Source organism: Rhinatrema bivittatum, chromosome 3 (genome assembly GCF_901001135.1).
Source record: "Rhinatrema bivittatum chromosome 3, aRhiBiv1.1, whole genome shotgun sequence".
Classification (NCBI taxonomy): domain Eukaryota; kingdom Metazoa; phylum Chordata; class Amphibia; order Gymnophiona; family Rhinatrematidae; genus Rhinatrema; species Rhinatrema bivittatum.
The window spans coordinates 489517838-489539234 of NC_042617.1; the positions used below are offsets into that span (position 1 = coordinate 489517838).

A 21397-nucleotide genomic window follows, 5' to 3' on the forward strand; every position below is an offset into this window, starting at 1 on the left:
TGAGGACAAAAGTCCACTTTGTCAGATACGCTTTTGTCTCAATAAAACAGTGTGTTTCAATAAATCTGTTTATCTATAAGGTGCTACAAGCCTCTGAATCATTTTGTTACTTCAGACTAATACTGCTACCCCTCTGAAAGAATAAAATCCAGCACACTAAGGGGGCGGTAGATCAAAATATGGAATGAGGTTATACTTTTGTGCGGGGGGGGGGGGGGGGGTTCTAAAGTACAGCTTGATTGCCTATCACATCCTAAATGTTTTTTCTCTGACAGACACTCCATACGATATTTCCAGCTGGTTAGCTCAGGAAAAGGGAAAAAAAGGGAAGGAAATCAACTCAAATTAAAAAGTAATATTTTAGACTGCGGAGTGTGCAAGGATGACTGTGGACAGTGGGACAGCAGCATAAAATATATGAATTATATTTATTGAATGTGCTATTTATCAGCTGTTGTAAAATATCTATTTTTTTTATTAAGGTGGTTTTACTATTTTGATTGATGTTTTATATTTCTTGATTTTATTGTTTGATGTTTTATGTTTGTTTTTCCATTGTTATGCTGCATCCAAAGTCTGGCGTCTTGTAGTTTCCAGTTCATTTTTTGTCTGCACATTTTTATTTGTACATTATGGTCCCTTTACTCTGTATTTGATGAGAGTCTGTGTTCTGCATGTGTGACCAAGATGAGATATTCATATTCAGCTAGTGTTTAGTTTATGTGTAGGGATCTATAGTAACCTGGCTTGTTCTGGTTTCCTAATAGGAAGTGTATTGGTGTTTTAGGGCTTGGTATAAAATTTGCAATGTTGCTGTTCATAGGCAGGGTTGTTACTATTTGAGTGCTATTTTGGTATAGGAGGTTTACTATATTGTATTTATAATTAATTTTATTCATAACATTTTAAGGACAAAGCCGACATCTAACACATGTTACAAGTTTCAATACCATATAGGTTCCAAGTGTCTTCTTTGCTTTTCTTGCAGGGGTTTCTGGTTGGCACCACAGCAGTGCAATTAAATATAATATACATGTTGTTGTAAGTGATCATTTTTTCCACAAAATACTGCCATTTGAATACATTTTTTCATGTAAACTCTGTTATTATATATGCATAATTTGGGGTGGGAGGAATAAGGCTGAAAGGTTCACATAGGGTGCCTAATACCCTTGCACTGGCCTTGCTCTAAAATATCCTGGGACCCAGTTCAAAATCTCTGAGTCTCCCATGCAGAATATACATTGTTTGGGAGATTTTTTTTTTGTCATGTATTCTTTATTGATTTATTTTAGAAATTACAAATCCATTACAGCGGGATTTTGTTGGCTGATTAAAATTTTTCTGGTGCATAATTAATTCCCATACATAATCATCAACCTGAGGCTTTGTATTGGGGTTGAAATATTTAGTGGTTTCAAAATTCAAAGAATGTGCTTTTAGGTATATTTGGAGAGTAGTTTACTACAATTTTCCATGGGAACAGTCCAGCAAATAATCACTTCTCCTCACAGATGACCTACATACCCACTATGGGCACTACAGGGAAGAAGTGTCCCAGATTTGCCCACCCTAAATCTGGTAGCCTGTAAAATCACTGCACCTGTAAATGTGTTCAGACACAAAGCTGTTATTAGGGAAAGAGACAAGTCCATGAATGGCTCCATTAGAATCTAGGGGGATTTGTGGGGCAAGGGGGGCAGCACAATGCTGAATCCCACAGGATGGGGGTCCTTGATCCCAAGTCCTTTCCTCTACCTGGGGTCCTCTCTTTCCTCCTCCTCTTCTTCCTCCCTCCAAGCTCCAGTCCTTGTTCATCTGCAGTTGCCACACCTTCCTATCCCCTCCTCCTCCTTTCCTGGGTCCTTTCCCTCCTATCCTGATTTTCAGCCCTTAAGCCTCCCAAAGGACCTCAAATTCTTGACCTCCTCCCCCACTATGGCCACTGTCCAGGCTCTCTCCCTCCTAAGCCCCATCACAATTGCCCTTCTCAGGTCTCCCTTCTACTCTCCCCACATCCATCTCAAGACCTGGTCCTGGGCCATGGAGATTCTTTGGGTGGCTATAGAAGGAAAGATCAGTATGATGCCAGTGAGTCAGCATGCCTTATAAGCCCTGTAGTGGCCCCATCCCTTCTCCCATACAGGCTTCCTATTGCCATGGAAACCCTGCAAGGGGGCATGGCTGTTATAAGGCCTGTGAGTGTGTGCAGGTTCAAGGCACTGTACTGATTTTTCCTCCTATTGCTGCTGCCTGAAGATATCCACTGGTGGCGGGCTGGCACAGGATCAGGCCATGGTTCTTTTAGCTCTAGGCCAATGCCAGTCCAAGGGACACCCAGTCTGGCACGGGGTCCCAAACAATTGCCTAGTTGTTGCCCCTAACGCTGATCCTGCTGTTTACTGTATTTTAATTGCTATATTCTCTACACATATTTACACATATGTACATAGATAAAGTTACTGAATCCTGGCAAGGGAGGCTGTGCATGACTAGAGCATACCTTATGGGCTACATGATCAAATATTTTCCACTGTTGGCTCAGCACCAGCTATTAAATCAGCGGTCAAAAGACTTTGCTCGACTGACTAGTGTTATATTAATAAATTGGCGAGTAATCAGTTTGATGTCTTGATGGTTTCTTCCATGGTAATAAAATGGGATGAGAGGTGGGTGACCTATAGTGACCACAGTCTACAGATAGAATCATTTATTTGTGTGGAGGCAAAATGTTTCATTTCAATAAAAAGTGCATGCCTTTTTTCCCTGACTATTGTTTTCTTCCCTTCCCCCACCCAATCTCCTTGCTCACACCATTCCCAGTCCTTCTCCTACCCTCAGCGCCAGTCCAACCCTCTCTCTCTCCCCTTCCCCCCTCCAGCTGGCAGGAGGAGAGTGGCTCGCCATGCTGTGTCTGCCTCCTTTGCCAGCCAGCTTCAGTAAAGGTTCCAGCGCATTCAAAACTGCAGACTGACGCCGACAAATGTGGGCTTTAAGGGTTGAAATTCAAAACCATAAATGGTTAACTCTCTCCTCCCATATCTGAAAGGCACACAAATCTTGCTGGTTAAAAAGTACTGGGGCCAAGTGTTCCCAGCAAAGTGTTTTCAAATTATCAAGATATTGAGTACCAACTGCCTAAATTTAACCACATAACCAGAGCCACACAAAAGGCTGTAATAAATGTTGTGCGATTTAGATTTAGATGGATATTCAGCTGAAAAAAATGAGAGGTTATTTTCAGCTGAGTGCCTTGCTCAAGATAATAAGGTTAATTTATCTAGCTACAGGCTCTGCAGTTCTGTTTTGGGTTTTTTTTAAACTGACCCCTACATTTTTACAAAAGATGAGTACTGAAAAACTTCTGCATAAGAAACAGAATATTTTATGATCGTGAACAGTTAGAAAGATTTCTTCAGAATAGAACAGACAGTGTGTAAGACTGATTAATTGGATGCCAGTATATACTGTACATATATTGGTTGGAGGCGTTTCCTTTAATTGTTTCTCTTATTAGCTCCCTCCATTGTGGTCTATAAAAAGGATTATCTGTATCTTGGTTTTTTCTTTTTATTTTTTGATAAGACTTTCTTATATTGTTATTCAACAACAGGATCATCTATTTGGTTTGAAATTCAAATAATCTTTTTGAATGGATGTATTTTTGAAATTTAATAAAATAAAGTTTAAAAAATAAGAAAGGGAATCGCATGATTTGAAGTCTGGACTGAAAAGTACATTTTGTGTGGTTCTTTCCCTTCAGTCCTAAACAGCACTGCGCAGCATACACCAAACACTATAGAGGTAATTTTCAAAAGAGTTACGCACATCAAGAAACATACTATCGTAGCAATTTTCAAAAGCCCACTTAGTCAAGTAAAGTGCGTTTACGCGAGTAAATGCTTTTTAAAAATCAGGCCCTATATGTCAGTGGATTCTATGGGCCTTTAAAAGATTTTATCCATAGGCAACAGAATAGAGAAATGGCCTTTGCTGAATAAGTGAGGCGGATTAAAGAATTATATGTAGTCAGAAGAATTAAAACCAGAAAGTCAGGTTTGTGGAATATATTTTACATAAAGCAGTTTGTAATTTGCAGAAGGCTGTTGGTTTTTCTACTGGGTATTTTTTAAGCTTTTTAAAAGAGGGGGAGGTGGGGAGAACATTCGATATGCAGTGGTAGGTTAATAAACTGATGCACACTGTCATTATGTGAAGTACACAGTTGAACCTAAGCTGTCCTTCTCATCCTTGTGCCTGCACCAACATGCCAGGCACTCGGGACTGACAAACAAAACGCCGCAAGGTAAAGTAACTGCTTCAACTGTTCCAGTCCCACTCAAAGAAAGGCCTCTCCCTGCAGGAACTGCTATAGGCAATGCTGAAAAAAAAAATGCCTGTACCACACAAAAGCGTACAGCCTGTCAGTGGGGAAAAAAATCTTTCAGTGGTCAAATACATATATTTAGTTTAACATAACTATTGGTTTGGTTTTAATAAAAGCACATGGGGCAGATTTTAAAAGCCCTACGTGCGTAAATCCAACTGGATTTATGCGCGCAGGGGGGTTACGCGCGCCGAGCCTATTTTGCATAGGCCCGGCGATTCACGCAAGCCCCAGGACACGAAAACGTGGCGGGGCAGGGGCGGTCCGGGGCGGGGGCATGGCCAGAGGCCTTCGTAGGGCCGCTGGGCCTGGGGATCGCGCACCAGCACTTGGCCGGCACGCGCAACCTACGCCTGCCCAGAGGAAGGCGCAAATTCTAAAATAAAGGCCGGGGGGGGGGGGTTTAGGTAGGGCTGGGGGGCGGGTTAGGTAGGGGAAGGGAGGGGAAGGTGGGGGAGGGAACAGGGAAAGCCATCGGGGCTCCCCTAGGGCTCGGCGCTTGCAAGGTGCACAAGTGTGCACCCCCTTGCGTGCGCCGGGTTGCACGCACAAATCTACGCCCACGCATAGTTATTAAAATCTGCCCCATAGTAATCAAAACAAAGCTTGCAAGAGGCAGATCAAGCAGCCTCAGAGATTCCAGAACATGTACGGTTTGGGGCTATGGAGACTGACATATAGAATTGCAAAGAGTGTGAAGGTCAATAGGTAGCAAATTCAATGAATCGGTACACAGCATGACAGCAACTGATTTTTAGGGCAGGCTCCATTAAAAGCTCACAACAAAAGGCACTTAATCAGGACTGTGTTTAGATTTAAGAACCCAAGCCAGCCTGTTCAGTAAACTATAGGAAAATCTGGTGGGCATTAGGACTGCAGGAATCATGCTGCTGTTTGTTGGAAGAACAAAGCTTCCCCCCTCCGAGATGAAAAGAAATAGAGAAGTCTGAACTAATCAAATCCTACAAGCTGGCTGGCTGAGGTTCAGGTTGTCAGTGAGGAAGTTCACTGAAGTGAGTAACGCTGGCTGCGGATGGACGTTGTGGAGTAAAAAATATCTGGGGAGAGAAAATTGACTTGGCAGGAAGTCAAACAGGTGAATAGTGCAAAAAAAAAAGGCTACAGCTGTGTCTGGTAAACATGAAAATATATACATTAGAACAATTACACCTGCTTACTAATTAAAAGTAAATGTTGTCTTTTACATGACACATGTGTTTGGCAAACAATTCACAAATATTTCCACATGTATTTTTGCTTTGAATATTCCTGGACTCATTGCCATAGGTTCCACATTGAAAAAAAAAAAAACCCAAAGATGATAGACAAATATGAAATATGCTGCAGAAAAGCAATTGGATTTCAACTAACCTACTGCCATTAAAATTACTTTTCTGACTACACAGCAATATATGTTCCCAGGCCAGTCCCCTTTTTTACTTTTATTATTTATGTTTTTATGGTTTCTTATGCTTTTACTATGCGTCCTTACTCTGGTTTGATTATGACTGTATTAACTGTAACCTGCCCGGAACTAGAGAGGGTGCGGGTAATAAATTCTTTTAAATAAAAATTAAAGAAAATATAAGGGCCGATGCAATACAGTGCACTCAGCCAAGTGCACTGTATAACCCGCAGTCGGACGCGGGATAAATAGGCGCTAATCCACCCCCTAATGCAATAAGGGGATTAGTGCCTATTTAGCACATGGAGTGAATGAGATAGCGCTCATCACATGCAAATGCATGTGATGAGCCTATTACTCATTCACTCCGAATGCAAAAAGATAAATGTGCATCTCAGACGCACATTTATCGCTCAGGTATTAACGCCTGCCTGGAGCAGGCGTTAATAGCTGAGCGCATTGAAAAGAAGTACAGAAAAGCAGGAAAAAAACTGCTTTTCTGTACTTCTTTTTTAAAGTAAAAAAAATAAAATAAAATAACTTGGCAGACCGCCAAGTTATGAAGACCGACGCCGGTAAACTCAGCGTTGGTTTTCATAACCGGCCGTCTGCCAGTAATGAAAATGGCCGCCGATAAACTCGGCGACCATTCTTATTACTGGCAGACAGGCAGGTTATAAAAACCGAGGCCGAGTTTACCGGCGTTGGTCTTCATAACTGGCAGCCACGGCGGGTCGTGTTAGCACGACCCACTAATATCCATATTGCATGGCGCCCCCCCTTGCGGGCGCCATGTGTGCATTAAAGAAGCGGGCACTGAAAAGTCAGCGTCCGCTTTCAGCGCACATAATTGCATCGGCCCCCATAGTTAGTTAACAGTAGAAAACCAAACATTGTGCAAGATTAATATATACATGACAACATGTCAAAGCTTCTAAAACAGGGCTTCCCAAACCTGTCCTGGGACCCCTCAGCCAATCAGGTTTTCAGGATATCCACAATGAATATGCATAAGGTAAATCTGCATATATTGATTCTCCATGGTATGCAAATTTAGCTCATACATATTTAAAATTCGACTGGCTGTGGGGTTCCCAGGACAGGTTTGGGAAGACCTGTTCTGAAGTACATAAGAACATAAGACTTGCCTTACTAGGTCAGAACAAAGGTCCATCAAGTATCCTGACTCCAACAATGGACAAGCCAGGTCACAAGTGCCTGGCAGAATCCCAAGAGGTAGATAGATTCCAAGCTGCTTATCCCAAGAATAAGCAGTGGATTTCTGCAACTCTACTTTAATAATGGCTGCTGGACTTTTCCTCCCAGAACTTGTCCAAATCTTTTTTAAACGCAGCTACATTAATAGCTTTCTCCACATCTTCTGGTAAGGAATTCTAGAGCTTAATTATGTATTTAGTAAAAAAATATTTACTCATTACCTAGTAACTTCATTGTGTGTCCCCTGGTCTTTGTACTTTTCAAAAGAGTAAAAAACTGATTAATGTTCAAATTTGTCCATCAAAATACCAGCAAAGGTGTTACTTAGCCAAGTAAGTCTGAATTTAACCAGATAAGTGTGTGCAAGTGATATAACTGTATATTTGTGCTTCAAATTTTAAAGCAGTACATGAGTATATTTTACTTGCTATATTCATGGCGATATCATGGCAATATTAATTCGGAGGAACAAAAAGAAGACAAACGTTTAAAAAAACGTTTAAAAACTGTGCCAGCGGCTCAGGTTAGAAAAAGGGACGCTCAATTAACCTGTCGCTATGTGTCCATTTTCCTAACCCGCTGACATCCACCTCTCCTGGGTGCCCACTGCTGAGGAGGCGCTAGGGGCGCACAATTTCCCCTGGCAACTCCTTTTTACTCCAGCAGCCAATTTAAATATTAAATTGGGTACCCTGGAGAGGTAGATCAGCGCACATTAGGAGAGCGGTGCTCAATCATGAGCACCTGTTTTCTGAGCAATGATATTGCATCGGCCTGTTTCTCAGGTTGTAAAATAGCAACTTATATAAATGTTGGCCCCTCCCAGGAATGCCCCTGATCTATCCCTTTTTTACATGCACAAATTTACTCATGCGCCCTTCTTTAAAAATCTACCCCTAATTGTGTACAGAGTGAAAAATAATTTTCTCCAATTTGTTTTAAATGTGCTACTTACTACATGGAATGTCCGCTAGTCTATGTGAGATCCATATTCAGCTGCTGTGTGGCTCGGCAAGTTAGCCAGATTAACTTATTTGGCTAATTTAGCCTATATATATTTAGCAGCCTGGCCACATTGCTGAATATATCTGGTTATCCTAAATTTAGCCAGATAAGTGACTGAATCAGTTTCTGATATACATAACACAGGCAGCCATGACTTCCATCCCTCTTCTCCCTCTCCCTTAAGAAACACAGAAACCTAATGGTTCACTAATACATTATATTTACAAACAGCATGCCTGAAAATAATAATCCCTACAGTCCAGCTGCTCTGCATGGGTAAGGAGCCAGTAGCTCTTGCCTACCCACTGCAGTAATAGGCCAGCCTGTATCAGTTTACTGGCACCTGCCATGTTTGCCAGGCTAGGTTGCCACCCAGTGTGAATGACCTTAGTTCGTGCCATGCGGGCCACCCTAGGGCCATAGCACTAACTTAAGCAACCTGCCTGATGACCCACCCAGTGACTGAATCTACTGAATACCCCAAAGCAGGCACATGAGTTAACACAACCCATTGGCACACATTTGTCAAAATGATATCAACTGTAAAAGACAAGGCCTAAGAGGAGGAAGCTGTCAGGATGTATGAGTACAAAGCAAAAAAACTGATTCTATGTCTGCTTTTGCCATGAGACTGACACCTGCAATCTCTGACCCGGGAACTGCACAACCAAACAAGGTATATGTGATATAACACTCTTCTAGGGGTAGGAAATCATTGATGGAGGTTCCCACTAGGTATGACAAGCCCTGAATAAGTGAGAACTTCCCAAGTTCTTTTTTGGGGACTACTGCTAAAGATAAAATAATCATTTTAAGGAAAGGTGGCCTAGAGAAGGACCCTGTCATTCGATCCAACCTTGCTTTGCATTCAGTTTTTGTTGAATTGTTTCGCTGAATCAGGATACTGAATATGCATTTTAATTTTATGTTGACTCGTGTCCCCGTGATATACAGTACACAAAAAACAAAAATGAAACTGTTAAGTAGTGTATGCCTCGCATGGCAGTGTGGTTAACGTTGGTTCCATGGAAATAAGAGAGGGTGTTTTGCTGGCGACGGCATTGCTTGTGTTGAGCCCAGGATTGGTCTGTGACTTTCTTGGGACATCTGACAGCTTGGTGACTGAAGATGCAACTGGATCAAATGTACTGGTAACAGCATTCCTAAAATGAACATGTGGTCTATTTGCAATCCAGCATATGCCCCATATAGGTGCTGTCCATGCTGAAGGAGTAGACATGCTAGCATTTTGAAATGTCAGACTCAATGCCCCTCTATCTTGCACCTTATTTATCATGAGTTCTAACCACTTACTAATAACCTGAGTGTCCCAACACATATGAGGATGTTCCTCCATATTATTTCTAAAATGCTCATTGTAACTAAGTTAATCCCACTCCTTATAATCTTTGTATGCCTCCAGAACAATGTCCACATAATCACCATAATGGTATATTGAGTGGGTTGATCCCAATGGATCACACTCATCATTCTTGGAAAGGCACATATCCAATTCCTGAGTACACTAGTATCTTTGCATGATACTTCATCCCTCTTATTTCACTCTAACTTATGCCACCACTCCAATAATCTGCATATATCTACATACTTCTGATTAACAAACTTTTTTCTGAGGGACATGGGGCAAATCTTCCCACAACTGTGCCAGGTGGTTAATATCGGGGGACTCTCGACAAGTTCCATCCTACACACTGCGGCTAGAAATGAAAGAGCTATCAGAATTGAAATCACTAGATGATTCACTCAGGCTAGAATGAAACCACAAGATTACATCCCTTGCACCTACCCTTACCCTTAACATTTTATCCTGGACTTAAATCTGGTCTTTGCAGAAGCCACGTGAAGCAGAATCGCCATTGCCCCAGAAGTACAATTTAGTGTCAGATATAGGGTACTTACCATTTGGTGTGTTCATAGTGGATGTTGACTGGATGACCTTGCTGCATTCATACTGTCTCCAGAATGTGTCTGACCTGCATGAATGGTACAGAGGTCCAGCTGTGGTATGGCTTACTTGGGCCAAATGGAGGCTGAGGCATGTGTTGTGCCTGTTGCCTGCTGTGCCACTTATGCCCCCTTGCAAGTCCAAAGCAGAATGAGATTGCTGCAGGAAAAAGGCAGCATTCGGCACTAAGCTGGCATAAGGGAGTGTGAGACTCTGTCTTTCTGTCCATGAAGCTTCTTGTCAATCCCATGCCAGGCACATACAAGGAAGTGCAGGGACTGTAACGCCTGCTGTGGTTCCAGGTTGGGTTGTTATCTCTTCCCTGATAAACTGACTGAGCTAATTCAGTCCTGGTTTTGCTCCTTTGCATGCATGGAGATGTCGTTCCAATTTTCCCCATTGATTTCTCTAAGAATATCTTAACTACAACTTCATGCATGCAATGGATCAAAACTAGGACTGGCTCAGCATGTATGGTGAACTTCGGGAGGGGTAGCAACTCTAATCCCAGGTCATGTGTATGTGGAAATGCAGGAAATGGTGGTACTGTTTATCAGCTGTTCCCATATCTTGATGCCTGTGTCCATGCAGCATCCATTTTGAAGGGAAGGCAAGCATCGCTGTTGCTGCCAAACTGGAGAGGACAGCAGATAAGCAGATCAAGGTGGTTGTGTTAGCAGCACGGGACGCACAGAGCCGTATTGTCAGAGTTTGGACGTGACTGAAGGCGAAGGGATCTCCACAGGACAGATTGCGCAGGTCGGCGTGGGCAATATGATTGGTGCCTCCTTCCTTCTCCTCCTGGGGAGTTTACTGTTCGGTACAGGGCTTATTATGACTGGCAAGCTAGCAAGATTGGGAGTTGAAGCAGCATGTCCCAAAAAGTCCTGCAGAGGATTGCCATATTCAGTTCAGGCACTCTTGTCATATTCTCTGCTGGATCAGAACCACCTCTGGAAGAGCCACCATCCTGCAACATGTTTTTTCATGCAGTTGACAGATGAATGCAAGTGCATCATTTTGGGGACATCTTAGGTGCACAGGAAGCACACAAAAGTGCTAAAAGACAGGATCAGTGTTTGGTTCTCTGAATGCGGCAGCAGCTGCAGTTAACTAGGCGCAGCAAATGAATGCAGCATGAAAGCAGCAAACTTTAGTGTCTAGCAAGTGCAGTGCTTCACTGGAGAGACCACAAGCCCACTTGTAGCATTCTTGGGTAGCAGCTGAGAGCCTATCCCCCACCATTACCATAATGCCCCTTGGTGCTGTGATCTGCAGTGAGAATTTCCCCCACCACCGTTCAGTTATTTTGGGCTAGGAGGAACAGAGAGGGGAGGAGGAGGAAGATGGGTCAGAGGTGCCATTTCACAGCTCTCCTGTGTCTTCCTCTCCCAAGGGGCAGGGGGGGCTTTGCAATTAGTTAAGGTAGCTGGCTTTTTTCCTTTGGTAAACTAGTGAGTTTAAATGGATGAGCTAGTTCTAGTTTCAAATGCTGACACAAATGCAAGGTATGCCAGTAATGCACAATCTAAAATACATGCTGTACTGTATGGTGAGTAGCAGGAAGGCCACCAGAGTGAGAAAGTACAACTACTCCTTCAAAGGAAACAGATGGGAGGCCTTTCTAGAGAGAACAGATTGTCAGTATGTCCAACCAAAAAGTTTAAAATGCTCAGGCACACAAGTACTTTTTTATTTTGTATAAACCATTTTATGCAAGTTTGAAAAGAATTAGCCCTCTCTTATATTGCTAAACTTCAGTCACACATACCTTTTCTTTTTTTTTTTTTTGTGACCTAAAACAGCCTTCATTGACCTATATCAGTCTTCATAGTCTGTGTTTAGTTGAAATGTGGTCTTTACCTGAGAGGCGTCTGGGCACATCGGTGATGGCAGGAAGTCCTGTGCCTCGGGTGGAGGACAGGGGGGTTGTGGAGTGAATAGACGGTGAAGTCATCTGGCTCAAGTAGGATGGGTAGGACTGGTCATATGACCATGGAGGGGATGACTGTGCCTGTCTGGGGTCTAAAAACAGAAAAAAAAATAAAAATAAAAAAAAGATATGAGGGACACCAGCAGCCTTGCCACTGTCAGAGGTGTCTTAAAAAAAAAATTAAAGAAAGCCATATCATGAATATGCAAATGCACAAGTCCCCCACCCAGATGTGCTCTTTTTTTTTTTTTTTTCCACACACTGCAAAGGGAGCTGTAGAGAAATGTGCTGGAAACACATCACACAGCAGAAGAAAGCAACCACAGCGAGACGTCTATAGCACAGATATGAAGTTTAGATCTCTGAAAATTTAGATACAACCGTCGATGTCCCTCCCAGCCCTCAAAACCAACTCACCACTTCTGCTCTGCTGATATTCACAGCAGAGCAATGTTTACTAGATATCGGATCTAACAGCCTGAGGGGAGGGGCTCCTCTACTTGTAAAAAAAAAAAAGAGAGTTAAAAAGAAAGAAAAGAATAAGGGGAAAAATGTAAATGCTGATGCCCTTGCCTGTCAAGAATGCAAAACTACTTTGTTATCCAATTTCAAAAATAAACAAAACAGCTTTCAGTGCTGAGAAAGTAATCCAAGAGGAAAAATGTCATTAATCCTATTAACGACCATCCAAAAGAAGTCACATGTTTGGACTGCAGCCCAGTATTACCTACACTCACCAAACTTCCTGTATGTACACAGTTGATTTAGGGCAATCAAAAGTTCAGATGTATTTTGAGGTAATACTGTGCTGTATGCTATATTATGCTAAATCAAATTTACAAAAAAAACGGTCAAATTTAAGTTTTTGCAGCTAACTTCACACAAAAATTAGCACCAGAAAGTGAATAAAAATGTAATTATGAATGCAGAAAACGGCTAGTATAAACTTTCTACTCCCTCCCCACCCCCCACCCCCCCCCCCCATTACTGGAAAAAACTTGAACAATCATAGAAAATCTACATAGATTGATAATTTGAATGCTTTTCCTAACTAGAAAAGTATTTAAAAATATTTGGTTCTGTTAAAATGCTGTTATCCAATCAATACCAAGATTATACTGCTATGTCTAGGCTGCAATATGAACATGGGATGCGGCAACAGTCTTTTTATATTTGAAATTATGTTTTTAAAACTCTAATTTTTAGCTTATTTCAATAACTGTAACAAAATCCTCAAGTTCAGTTGAGTTTTAATATTGTAAAAATGTTTATATAGCTACATTAATATAAGCTGTATAACAGTGATAACATAATTGCTAATGTACTGTATTTGCCATAATAATGCCGTATTGTTACAAGAACATCAGCTCCAAGTCATAGCGAAACTGTACTATCAATGATTCAAATCAGAGGTAGTTCTATAGTACTGAATGTCATCATTACCAGTTATCACAGTAAGTGAAATATCACCTCTATTTATTATTTTATTTTAAAGCTTTTCTATACCGGTATTCGTGGGTACATCACATCGGTTTACAGAGAACTTACTGAAATACATGGAACAAGGAGAGGGAAACAGGAGAACAACAGGAAGACCAAAATAAAGGGGAGAATGTACAAGTGAACCTTATATAAGTAACAAGAGATAAATTAAAGGGATTGGGAGGGTAACTAACATACACGAGAGAAAAGTACAAGACAACAATAGATAAACTCTAAAATGCGAGGCGTATTGTTCAATATACAAGGTAAAGAGGAAAATATATGGAGTAAAAGTGAGTAAAAAATGTACTGGAGATTAAATGTACAGGGTAACAAGGCATGAAATATAAATACGAGGTTCGAGGTGTACTGAGCAGTACAAGGGGATAAAAGAGCAGGAGGATAAAAGGAAAAAAACAAGATACAGGAGGCAGGGGAGGAGGAAGCAAAGGGGGCGGGGGAAAGGAAGGGGAGAGGGATAAATCAATATTGTATCTATTCTTGGACCATCTCTTGTAAGCAAGATGTATTTGTCTTCTGATAGTTATCCCTTGATATTTTACTAAACAACCAATCCATTTTCTGCCTACATATTATTATGTTACACTAATCCAGGTTACCTAGGTATATGTGCTAATTCATATGCTAATATATTGCATTCTCCAGTAACTTTGATAATATTATTGTAGGTTTGGTAAAGAGCTGATATGCTTGCTAAATTCTGCTATGCCTACAATCCAGTAGGCTAGATTTGCTTCTTTTTGTTTTATTAAAGGAAGTCTCATGCTAAAAGGCCTCGCTTTTCTTGGGAAAAAAAAAAAAAAAAGCATGAAAAAGAAGTTTCCACAAAGAACTTTTTAAATTGTGGTTTTTCTGTTTTCAAAACCTTTTCCTACTGAGAAAGCCTTCTTGACAACCCCCAAGACTGCTTCTATTTCCCTATCACACTCTCACCGACAGAAGAGGGGATGACTGTGCTTGTAGGAGAAGAGTGAGCGAGTTTTCATAAAACTACAATCTTAACTTTAAATGTAATCCATTGGCTTGTCTCCATGAGGAGAAAAGAATGGCACGCGTTTTATCGATCTGACAGGAAAGCTGCCAGTTTTGTAATTTCATTTTCCTAGTGTGACATGCTTTTGCATCCTGCTTCTCTTCTTTAGTTCTGTAACTGAGGGTGGCAGAGAGTAGACATGTGCATTTGCTTTCCACAAATTAGACAATTTGCTTTCCACGACAATTTGCTTTCCACGAATTAGACAATTTCAATGAAATTGTCTAATTTGTCATGGTTTGGGGGTGCCAAAAAACGAACTGAATTTTTCCGAAATTTCAGAAAAATTCGTAGTTTGTGTTAGTGTGCGCTAACGTTTTAAAGTTAGTGCACGCTAACACAAAAATTGGGACCCATGAAAAAAAAAAAAACGAACCGTGGGATAAACGAAATTTCCCCATGGGGGCTCGCAAACAAAGCCCAAACCGATACAAATAAACAATGCACATCTCTAGCCGAGTGGGGCAGCTGTCCAGAGTGCATAGCCTTTTAGAGTGGAAAAAGGACTGAAATGGGCTGGCAGCAAATGAAAAGCCCAGAAGAGTGGCACTCTCCTCCAACCATCCAGGTCGGGAAGGAAGAGGGGGGAAAAGCATAAAAAACCTGGAGATCAGAACAGACCGGGGGGGGGGGGGGCAGAGAAAAAGAGAGAGAGAGGAGTGGGGATCAGAATTGGCGGGGAGGTGAAAATTTACTTGCCTGACCTGGCTGCTAAAATGCCCAAGCATGATAAAGTAGGAGCTCTGCTCCTACTTTATCATGAAGATATAAATATAAGTGTAATGAATGCCACCTTCTTCCCTGTTTTCAGGAAATTCATCACTTACAAGACATTCTCTCAATACAGGCTGGGTTCCATAGCATCAGCTTATTAATTAATTTATTTACTTTCTGCTCAGACATGATTTGCTTGAAGAGATGTCTGGAGAGCAGAAATGTCCTTGAAGCAAAAAGAATAACTAGGAAAAAAAATGATTTCTAATTTCATTTCATGAGAGTACCTAAGGGTCTGCTGTCAAATATTCTCAGAATTGGAAATGGTTAACAAAAGTATCCTTGTGTAAATCTGAAGGGTACTTGATCATTAAATTTAATGAACTCTGGTGTTTAACAATTTCAAAAACTAGGATTGTATAGATTGGCAATGTTTCAAATCTGGATGACTGTTAGCCATTATACCTGGTATTAGCAGTTGTTTTCTTGCCTCCTGCTCTTAGTATAACTCAATATTCACAGATAAAATTATTGTCTGCCTTAAATGTATGGAAGATAATCTTACAGGAAGAGCCTATATGAAGTGCACTGGCCATACCTCAAGCAAACGTTTCATAGCATAGTGGAGCTGAACATGACGAGGCTTCAATGCACCAAAACTATGACCCTTGGAGGCCAGAAACATTAACATCTGAAAATCATACATTAAAAGAAAAACTCTTGGCCATTGAGAAGCAGGAAACAGATTGGTGCTAGCATACTTTCAAAAAAAGAGCTTTGGGTTATGAATAATGATATTTTACTATACATTTAAAATGTTATTGTCCATCACCTAGATTCCCAGAGCAGGGATACATTAATCAAATAAATATATTTTTACAGTGTACAAAATAGAAGTCACTGTGGAGTAGGGTTGCCAACTTGCCTCAGGTCAACTGAACAGGCTGATCCAGTTCTGGTTTTGCCCCACTGCATGCATGGAGTGGTAGTTCTGACTAAGAAAAATCCATGGGACAATCAGAACTACCACTCCATGCATGCAATGGGGCCATAATCAGAACTGGATCAGCCTGTTCTGTTGATCTGGGGTGACTGGCATCTCCTACTTGGGAGTGTTTGCATCCTTTGAATGGAAAAATACAGTTCTGACATGTACAATATATTTTGAGACTGTGGAACTATCAGGATAGAATGCTTCTCTTAGCCTCTTCTTTCCTCCTCTGACAGATCCCTGAAGCAATGGCTTCAGAGCTGAGTAAGAATGAAGAGTGACTGTATTTATTCATCAAATCATTAGCTAGTCCAGTGGGAAACTGTGGCAAAAAAAAAATAAAAATAAAAATTCAAGCAGCTCTGAAGTCCTGAATACAAAAATATAAAAGATTAACAGTTGTTGTGTTATGCAGTACATCATGTGCTCCACCCACAATATAAACCCTTTCTTTATGTCAATATATAGGGACATCACCATGCCACCTTCCTCCAGGGACCTGAGAACAGCAAAGCCTCTTGCTAACTGTGAACACAAGACTGCCTGCCTTTGCCAGAATATGGCTTGCTACAGTACCAAACGGTGCTTACACGAGCTAATAAAAGCTGTGGTTTTCTTGTGAAAACCGGTGAAATGTACACTTACTGGGTTTAGCACATTTCCATTTGCCCTCATTACTGTGAAGGTCACCGACAAGACAGAGTAAAGAATTTGGCACTTTGGCTTTCCAAGCGCTTGGATTTAGGCAGCGAGCAAACAGAAAGCAGTTACATCTTCATTTTCCATTCTGCCCCAGCAGCGGGAGGTATATCCATCCCTACTACACTTTCAATAACAATGACCTGCTAGTTTCTCACTCCAGAAGGGATTTCCCTGTGAAAAGAAGCTTCTCCATTCAGGATTTTACCATTCCTGAGGCTCTTGAGATTTGCAATACACATTTTCTAATTATAAAAAAGCTGCACGCATAAACCACAGAAATAGTAACTGTGCAAGCAACCAGAAGGAAGCAGACTGCCAAAAGAAATCATCAGGATAGCAGAACGACTCTAGCCTGTCTCAGAATTTATCCATCCTTCTTGAAGTTATAAATGAATGAAGTACTTCATCTATTTCACAGGCACTGCTCTCAAACCAGTCCAAGTGTCTCATCTACGAAGGAATCCTCCAACATCTTATTTGGTGGTGCCCAGCGTCCCCCACCTATAAAATCACGTGCTATCTGCTGGCTCTTTCAGCTGAGCCTCCGGTAAAGCTGTCAGGACAGCCAGTTCCACTAAGGGCAGGCTTCTCGAGAAACATTTAGGCAGCCCACCTGCACAGATTCCAGCGTTTCCTTTCTCCTTCCGGCTTCATGTCATGTGATCTCTTGTCCCAAAGCTTCTCTTTCTGCTGAAAATGCCACCGCCTTCTAGATATTTTAAGGCTTTTATGATATCTCCATCTCCCTTCTTTGCTTCAGAACACATTTCAAATGCCTTAAGCCTCCTGTGGTGCTGCAGGCCAGGTAACATTTAGGACCCTCCTCTGAAACGCTTCCTTCTTTCCTTTTTCCCCTATTGGTGCTATTTTTCCTGTTAGTTTAAGAGGGGACAAAGATACCTTTGGGATGGGGGAGGAAAGCAGACAGAACTAACAGAAAGACACGGAGTGTCAAAGAAACAAAGAAAAAAAACCGGACTGCATGAAACCGGAAAAAGTGTCAAAAGCCAAAGGGGCATGAAAGCACACAATGTAAGTGGCAGAAAGAAGGGAAAAAGAAGAAGAGAGGAATACAGAGAGGAAAAACAGAGAGGAAGAGAAAATGAGTAATGGTAGTAAGGTGAATAAGGCACAGCACAAGATGCATAGGTCAAACAGAAAACAGAACAAGCAAACAAGTGAAGAAACTTCAGAGAAGACACAAGAGAAACACAGTGGTCCTTTCCATGGGTTCAGAATAGGGGCATAACCCCTTTTTGAGTTACACTCAGAGAAGGAGAACAGTGAAACAGAGATTAAATATAATGGGCCAGATTTTATAATCTACGCCCGTTTTTATAACATGCGCGCGCATGTTATAAAATCCGGGGTCGACGCACACAAGGAGTGCACCTTGTGCTCACTTGTGCCCCGATGGCTTTCCCCGTTCCCTCCGAGGCCGCTCCGAAATCAGAGGGAAATTGGAGAGAACTTTCCTTCCGCCCCCCCCTTCCCCTCTCTAACCCGCCTCCCAGCCCTATCTAAATCCTCCCCCCTACCTTTGTTATCTTTATTTATGCCCACCTCTGGGCAGGCGTGGGTTGCACGCACCGGCCGAGTGCCAGCGCGCGAGCCCCTGGCACGACCGTTGTGCTGGTGGCCTCGGTCCCGCCCCCGCCCCGCCCAGCCCACTCCCTGCCCATTTTTTCAAGCCCCGGGACATGCGCGCGTCCCGGGGCTTGCGCGCGTCGCCGAGCCTATGCAAAATAGGCTCAGCGCGCGCAGGCGGGTTTTAAAAGGGTTACGCGTGTATATTACGCGCGTAACCCTTTTAAAATCCGCCCCAACGATTTGATCCATAATGCACAAACATGAAAGATTTTTAAACTCTGCCTTTAAAACTGAAGTTTCTTGTACTCACATTTCTTTGCATAGCATTCCTATACTATTAGATGCTGTGTAACTTAGTATAGCATTGTTTACCCCACATGAAGTCTAGGAAGCCAATGTACCAAAAGGAGAAGAGTTTTGCAAAGTTCACTTCATGTGCTAAAACAAAAATAATGCAGGATTTTTTTTTTGCAAAAAAAACCCAAAAAACTTTGTGGCAAATTTACTGCCTGATTCACTAAGGCTTTTCTCCCATTCTGTCTGTGGGAAAAACCCTTAGGGGGCCAATGCAATATCCCGCATGGTAAAACAGGTGCTCATTATTGAGCGCCCGATTTCTTAAAGGGTGCACATCCACCTCTCTTGGGAGCCCATTGTAATATTTAAATGAGCTGGTGCAGTAAAAAGGGCACGCTAGGGACAAATTGTGCATCCCTAGCGCTCAAAATATCGAGCGCCCAGGAGAGTTGGCTGTGCACCCACAATAGCATTGGGCGCCCAGACCAGCACCAGTGGCTGACCTAACCAAACCTTCCCCCCCCCCTACCCACAGGTCTACCCTGATGGGCCAAGTGGTCAGGGTCAGACCCAGGGGTCCTGTAACTGAAATAGTGGATTCTGAGGTCCATGTGATAAATCAGCCCTTGCCAGACCCACAAATCCCCTCTCCAGACCAGGAATGCCTGCCAGAGACCCTCTTCCAGCAGGGCTGCTCCCGATTGGTCCTTTTCACTGACATTTGTCCGTGAATGGACCAATCCTCTTTCAGGACAGCCTTCTGAATGGACCAATCGGCAGTAAGTGAAGGAGTGAATAAATTAATATTAAATGCCTGATACACCTTGGGGGGTTGTGGGGAGCTTTGGTCAGGCCAGCTGGGTGAAGTTTAATGCCTACTTCTGAGCAGGAGACGCGCTAGGCAATCTCTTGCTTAGTGTGCCTCCTTACATCACAGGGTAATAGCTAATAGCCTCATCTACATGTAATTTATATGTGATAAGCGCTATTAGCTCTGCGCTTGTTTGGACAAGCTTTTTGGACATGCTAATCCTATTATTGCATTGGGAGTTATTCTAGCGCATCCAAAATGCACATCCAAATGCGCATCAAGCTGTGTGCTGGCCTGAGTCCACTGTATTGCATCGGCTTGACAGAAAATCAGGATCTTAGAATGCTTTTTTTTTTTTATCAAGCTCGTTTGCATGTAAATCTTGATAGAAAAATAGCATGTGAAAAAATACAATTAATGCACGCAAAATAGCTCTGCTTAGTACATCAGCCTTATGTTCTCAGTCATATGTCGGGTATCAAATGGATAGCTCATGAATAAAATTAAAAAATAAAACAAAAATACCTAATAGTTTAACTGTGATACTCCAGCATGGTAACACAACACTTGAAAATTCAATGCAATTACTAATCCTCCTTTTGTAAACATTTGTGCGGGACAAGTGTGGGTGTGAAGAAAACTGCTGCTTTCATAACAGAAGCAGCACGGTATATCATGCACACAGAACTAAACTTCCTGCACAGATCGGCCAGGACAAATCAGCGGGGGTGAGGCCTAAACTAATATGCAAACAGCCCCTTCCTGTTTATAGGACAAATGAAGATTCTGCTCAGCATCCAGCAACAAAGATTATGGTGTCTTTCGTGCAAAGAGTTTTATCATTTCATTCTGAATGCCAGTGGCATGCCCTGGATCTTCCTATCTGATGATACACTGATGAGCAGAAGTGTGAAATAAAAATGGATTGATTCTAATATTAATGAAGAGGATGTCACTAAAGGAAATGGATGAAGTGAGAGGATGTTAGACATATAGTTGAAAGATTTCCATACTGGTATGGCATGCATTGTATTTCAGCCCTAATTTCTCTGATGCAAGGATAGTAAGATATTTAAATCTTAAAATATCAAACAGTTCAGACACATATCTTTCATTGTTCAGTACCATGTTGTAAGGATGTAAAACGAAATTCATTAATATAGCCAACAACCTCAAATACCAGAAGCATTAAATAAAGAAGCTGATAAATCATTTGCTTACTTTTGGGTATAGGATAATGCAACATGACGGCATCCTGCCTAATACTGCCAGTTAAAAATGCAGCATTAATGATAAGGATCCTGCTGGAAATGCCAACAGCCAATATATCAAAGTGAATGCATAAGGGTCTTGCACTCTGTGTGTAGTCAGTAGTTAACTGGTTTTATCTGGGTAAAAGATGTGGACAGCATACATAAATTGAGCCAAGGAAGAGATTCTGTGATTCCTAACGGCATGATGTGTCATGCTGGGACTGACCAATGGTTCGTCGAGCTCAGTATCCTGTCTCTGACTCTGGCCAGTCTGGATGACTTAGAAGAACTCAGCAAATTCTCACAGGAAGATCCATCCAGGGACGGTGCATCCCATTAGTCAAGCTAGATGGTCGCCTAGGGCGCCAAGTATTAGAGGGCGCCAAAGAACAGCCATGTAGGGCGGCGAAAGGAGCCTATCCCGCTCGCGGCAGAGAAGAGTAGAGAGAGACTTGGTGGGCCACGAGCGGCACCCATCCTGCTCGCAGCCCAAAGAAGCACACACTCGGTGGGCCACAAGCAGCGTCTCAGTGAATAAGGTAGGAGATGGGGCTGAGATCAGGGAAGGGGGGGGGAGGAGCGCTACCGG

General features: G+C 42.1%; 1 protein-coding gene across 3 annotated transcripts in view; it reads right to left on the bottom strand.

Annotated features, from left to right (window-relative positions):
* The window catches only part of RUNX2 (RUNX family transcription factor 2), a 345580-nt gene that overhangs the window by 25095 nt on the left and 299088 nt on the right, over positions 1–21397 (bottom strand). For 2 of the 3 annotated variants that reach the window (XM_029596079.1, XM_029596077.1), the window contains one exon: positions 11845–12006. The exons of the other annotated variant lie outside the window; for it this stretch is intronic. In XM_029596079.1, coding sequence (XP_029451939.1) covers positions 11845–12006 — 162 coding nt within the window. The remainder of the gene's footprint in view (positions 1–11844; positions 12007–21397) is intronic. 3 annotated transcript variants of the gene reach the window in all.